The following is a 5,824-nucleotide window of genomic DNA, read 5'->3' as shown; positions in this document are numbered from 1 at the left end:
AATTCGTCGTGGTCGTGGACGAATCCTGGTTGTTTGGGTGGCCCTTGCGATTACCTCCATTTGCACTGTTCTCTTTATGACAGTATCAACAGGTGTGCTATCAATTTTTATTGTAAATATTCAAGAAACCATTCTCGAACCGCGAGCAATCCCTTTAGCGTCTCAGAATCAACATCTTCATTACATAACAACTGTGATATGTCATACCGGAAGCTGTTTCATCCTACTTTAACACATACTTATCATAATATGGTGTCAGACTATAGTAGCTGTCAGTGATCTGTACCATGATGTTAAACCATCATCTGTGCAAAGTAACTGTCTGGAGCTTTGTTTCAAAACACTTGGCCAATATTTGTCAACTGAATTAAGCCAAGTACTAGCACAACTATAATTAAAACATTTTGTACTGGGAAGTTTAAAATTTGTGCACTGGTTACAAGTATTTACTGCAGAACAATGTACCAACCACAATTTGAATTCTTTCCGGGTTTTGAGTTTGGTTTATTAAAGCACTTCCAATTTATGACTCAAGTGCATGCCTACAAGTCAACTATATATGTCATGTTGTCAAAACTAGTTCTTCAAGCTAACTGTGTAGACCATCAGCCTGTCAAGCATCTATATCATGGTGTCAAACAACCAGCCCTGTATACGACAACGCCAATACCAGTTCTGTGTGCCTATATGTGCGCGATGGTGTGGTGTCACTGTAGCTATTTAAACCACGCAGCCAAGCTGTATATGCCTGCCATTATGCGATGATTTATACCATGACGTCAAACCAGAAACCCTATACATAAGTGTTTCATACCATGATGTTAAGTCGCAAGGTCTACATTTATGTAATCTATACGAAGTGTTGAACTGCCAGCTCTGCAAGTCAGCGATTTACATGATGGAGCCAATCCAACAATTAGATCTGAATGGTAATGGTGTACATCGTGATGTCAAACCGACACCTCTGCATTCCACAGTCCTATTCGACGTGGCAACTTACAACGATCTATAGTGTTAAAGGTGCAGAAAACATGAAAATTATATGAAGTTCAGACGAAAGAATGTGAAAAGCTTAAATATTTTTTTGGATTTTTCTTTCCAGCTAATACATGTGTTCAATATGAGTTTTAATCATTTTAATATGTTTTAATATATTAATAAATATTATCTTAATTTTTATTAAATGCATGTTTATAGATATAAACAAATTTACACTCAAATAAATTTATTAGAACAGCATTACATCCTTATTTAGGAGATTATTAGGCAAAGATTATATATTAAAAGAGGTGGTCCGAAATACCCGCTAAACAAAAATTATTTTCTTTCTCCTGAAAGAAAAAATCGAAAAAAAAAATTAAAGACCATACTTGCAAATCATTTTTATGTCCTCTTCTCCTTTAATATATCATATGAACATGTCAACTATCTAAACCGGTCTCGGACTATCAAACATGCTTGTAGGCAATCTAGATCAGTCACAGGCAGAGAGAAATACGCCTGATAGCTATTTATAATTAAGGAAGTACATGTACACGTACGCTTTTGAGCAAAGAATTTGTGGATTCATCCGTTTTCGCTTTGAGCAAAGAATTTGAGGATTTATCCGTTTTCGCTCTCCGTGGGTTTTTGTGACTATAAGCCGGATCATGGTGGGGGTGGGTGAGTGGGTGGGTGCGGGGGGGTATTGGGGGGGGGGGGTTGTAGGGTCGCCTACGCAATCTGGTCCCTATAGGAGACCGACAATTAACGCACAGAGTATTTTTACACATGCTTCGGTTAATACGTTGTACTGAACCATTTTTCAGTCATATGGCGATGAAGTGTCATTTGGTGTGTTCATGTACTGTGTCTCTTGTGGCTGGGCGATTCCATATCGCCAAGTTGCCGCCTCCACAGACGTATCATGCAGAAGACACCAGATATGACACTCCACCCAGTCACATTATACTGACACTGTGTCAACTAGCCCTGTTTCCTTGATTTAACCTCATGGTGCTGAACGATAAGCGAGGAATATTTTTATATAGACGTGTAAGAGCAAAGTTTTACAATAAATGGTAGAAGAAAATGCAATGGTGTGTATTTAACTTGGTTGCTTATCTCCGCTTGCGTGGGTATTTCTCAAACTATACATGGTTGTTTGTTTTCTTTCAGGTCATTTGGGTAAGGTGTGTCAGGTAAGAGTTAAGAGTTGTGGAATTTTCCGTATCCAAGTGGTATTCGTTGGTTCAGTCTCAAGCAGAGATTCCCACCGATCTATTCGCTGTCTTCGTGTTGACACCTGTCGTAGGGATTGTTGTGTATTTGATTGGTGTTTTACTTGTATATGAGGAGCAAATTTAACACTTACTCGAAAGATATCGACATCGATAAATAGTGACATTTATCGATATCGATAAATAGTGGCATTTATCGATATCGAAAAATAGTGGCATTCATCGATATCGATAAATGAACTAGCAATATTGATATATGAATTAGCGATATCGATAAATGACAGCCATGAAAGGAAGCCGAAACTGATTTCATCAGTCATGTAATCGGCTTGTGACCAAATGAATGTTAATGAAAGGGCGATAGTTAAAAGCGTCATGTTGAAAGCGTTCGCTTAAATATGCTCACAGCTGTAAGATTCAGTCCAAAAGCGACTTACCACAGGTAAGCTGCCATGTTCGTAATCCCAATAACTTAAATGACACATCTGTAGATTCTGTCAAATCACTTGAGTAAGCAAACATTGATGCTTGCATATACATTCATTTGATTGGTGTTTTATGCCGTTCTCTCATGCTGGCTTCCTCTCCGGTCGTAAGTGGGAAGGTCTTCAGCAGCCTGCTGATAGTCGTCGGTTTTGCTCAGAGGGCTCTCTAGTCTAGATGGTAGCATTGACTCCCAGCTTTTTCTTCCATCATTATCCGACCCATGATGTCGTGTGTTCAAACTCAGCTTTCGCAGTCGCTTTAGACCAGAAAGGTTGCCTGGTATTTGGCGAAGGTCAGTGATTACTGACCCAACACTCCAGTTTCTTCCACCCATGAACCTAACCTCTGTCATATCTTCTTGTGCTTGACGCTAAACACTCAATCAGTAGTTAATTAATCAATCGGCCGTTCTATATTCCAGATACCTTTACAGAGAGATTTGCGATTCATCGAGGGAAGACAACCTGTACACAAACTCGGCAACGTGTATCGAGGCAGGCGCGATCACCTTGTCTCAACCTGTTCTAACCCTAACATTAGCAGCATCAAGGGCAGCAATCAAGAAGTTGTAGTAAGAGATCATTTCTTCGTGGACCACAAACACAAAGCGATCTACTGTGGGATAGAGAAGGTTGGTTGTACATTTTGGAAGCGAGTTCTTCAGATTTCTACGGGATTAAGATCCCAGAAGAACCCGTATGACATCCCAGGACACATGGCGCATAGTCATCGTCTTCAAACATTCCGTGGCATGAGATTTGACGAGATTCTGGATATCGTGTCTTCTTACACGAAGTTCCTCTTTGTGAGAGATCCCTATTCCAGACTGTTTTCGTGTTATATCGATAAGCTGTTCAGTCCAAATTACGCTTATTTTGCCTTGAGGGTGAAAATATTCAATATGGGAGACAAGAGAGTGAGCAACAACGAAAGCAGTTGTGCCCCTTATATCTCATTTAGACAGTTTTTAAAATTTGTTATTTACGCTTTGAAAACAGGAGACGGCAGAGATGGACACTTTGTACCGATGTATGACCACTGCAGGCCATGTCAAGTCAGATATGACATCATCGGCAAAATGGAGCACTTTCTCGAAGACGCCGAGTATGTTATAAAGGTTACAGGCATCAGCGATACAGTAGAATTCAATTCTTCCCGTGGTGGGGTAGACGAAGATACCGTCATGGACATCGTCACTAATTTAAACTCTTCTAGTCAAAAAATTAAAACTTGTATGCCGCTTTCGATGGCCATAAAATATGTATGGAGAAAGTGTCAGATAAATGGAATAATAGACAAAAATATTGAGATGCCAGAAAAATTCGCACACATCACGAATTTTGATGGTGAAGACTTGTCTGATGCTCTTTTGGCGGCGAACAAAATGTCAGATCGCGAGCGTGCTAGACGTAATAGGCATGAAGCTCTGCTAGAAGCCTACAGAAGCGTATCTCAAGAGGATCTGCAAGGGTTCAAGACGATTTTCAAACCTGACTTCGACATTTTTAGGTATGAGATAGAGCTGGAAGATTTGTTTACGAACAACAAAACGCACTCTGACTTTTCCTACCTTGAGGTGAACTAAAAGATGTGCATTTCCCACCACGACCAGGTGGGCCATATTGTTTTCTTAGGCTTATTTCATCCGTGTTTTACGGAGTACTAAAGATTATATGATTTCATTTATAGGACGACGGCCAACATTATGGTTAGAGGAAATCGGGCAGACTCCGGGGGAAACGCAGGGCCATCCGCAGGCAGCTGTCAGACCTTCTAAGAGATGAAGGCAGCATGAACCGGACTTAAACTCACAGCGACCGCATTGGTGAGAGGCTCCTGGGTCACTGCGATGCGCTGGCACGCTAATCATCTCGGCCACGGAGACCCCCACCCTCACCATTGACATTAGACTACGAAGCCTTGGCCAAAAATTGGGCGGGAGAAGGGTTCCCACTGATTCCCACTGATGGTTTCGATAAATTTATAGTCGCTAACAGACAAATCTCCCTTCTGTAGGCCGTGGGGATTTCATGTCGGTATATACGTATAGGCCATCGTAAAAGGCTTAAAAAGTGTTTTGTTGACCTTTGAACTTTGATGAATGTCTGCCCTTGTTCTTCTCGGTTAAAAACCATGGGGACGCCATATTTCAGTATCTGATTGGTGGTAGGTATCTGAAATTTAATTTATTCTTTGTTTAAATCAAGGACTTGGTATGGAAAAGCGGGCAATCGGTCTTAGTGCTAGAGACTGTGCACCTCAAGAGGCGAAAGTGACTACAGCTGTGAATGACATCTACAGACACACTTTTAAGGCCTCTTCTTTTTTCAGTTCTCTTTTACTCTTCTGTTCTAGTTACACATAAGGTAATACCATCTTAACAATTATCCATTCCAATTCATGATAACACTGGTCTGGCAGCAACCTGCGGATAGTTGTGGATATCCCCCGGGCTCTGTCCGGTTTCCTCTCACCATAATGCTGGCCGCCGTCATATAAGTGAGATATTCTTCAGTACAGCGTAAAACACCAATGAAATAAATAAATCATGAAAACACTTATCTAATGCAAGACAGCCTGTGTCTTTATTCACACAAAAGTATGTTTACAAACAAAAAAGGCCAAAGATTATAAGAAAGCTTCAGGTGGTGGGGCGCCGCCTTGGCTTCCTCTCCTGCAGTAAGTGGGAAGGTCTGGCAGCAGCCTGCTGATGGTCGTTGGTTTCACCTGGGCTTTGGCCGGTTTCCTCCCACTATAATGCTGTCCGCTGTTGTTTAAGTGAAATATTTTTGAGTACGGCGTAAATGGGAACTATTGTATCCTTTCACATCCTTGTTCCTATCTTAGTACCAAATATCTTCACCAGACAACGACGGGACTACCATATGGGGAAGACAGGAGACTAATCATGTATTTATCTGATTGTTGTTTAGCGCCATGCTCAATAACCTCTCACTTATACGACGGCGGTCAGTTTTATGGGTAAAACCACCAACCTTTGGCAAGACATTGGCTATCATTCTACCGTGTGACGTGTAGATATGCACACGATATTGATGGAAGAGAAGTGGTCGCTTATTGTCACAAAATTCCCACCTGCGGTGTGGAGAAATCTGTAA

The 5,824-nt window shown here is 41.1% G+C and overlaps 1 protein-coding gene across 1 annotated transcript; it reads left to right on the top strand.

Annotated features, from left to right (window-relative positions):
- Window positions 1–1,649: 1,649 nt before the first annotated feature.
- Window positions 1,650–4,482, top strand: LOC135465428 (carbohydrate sulfotransferase 11-like). The gene is made up of 4 exons (XM_064742667.1): window positions 1,650–1,662; window positions 2,158–2,180; window positions 3,127–4,214; window positions 4,395–4,482. The coding sequence occupies exons 1-4, from the start codon at window positions 1,650–1,652 to the stop codon at window positions 4,480–4,482; spliced, it is 1,212 nt and encodes a 403-aa protein (XP_064598737.1).
- The last annotated feature ends 1,342 nt before the right edge of the window (window positions 4,483–5,824 follow it).

This window comes from Liolophura sinensis, chromosome 5, assembly GCF_032854445.1.
Source record: "Liolophura sinensis isolate JHLJ2023 chromosome 5, CUHK_Ljap_v2, whole genome shotgun sequence".
Taxonomy (NCBI): domain Eukaryota; kingdom Metazoa; phylum Mollusca; class Polyplacophora; order Chitonida; family Chitonidae; genus Liolophura; species Liolophura sinensis.
The sequence above is the reverse complement of the archived record's forward strand: the minus strand, read 5'-3'. Positions and strand labels throughout refer to the sequence as shown.

Bases quoted from the DNA above. Each gene is read 5' to 3' on its own strand.
- LOC135465428 (XM_064742667.1), top strand. The intron at 2,181-3,126 runs GTAAGAGTTAAG...TCTATATTCCAG, and splicing joins ATTTGGGTAAGGTGTGTCAG to ATACCTTTACAGAGAGATTT. The intron at 4,215-4,394 runs GTATGAGATAGA...TTTCATTTATAG, and splicing joins CCTGACTTCGACATTTTTAG to GACGACGGCCAACATTATGG.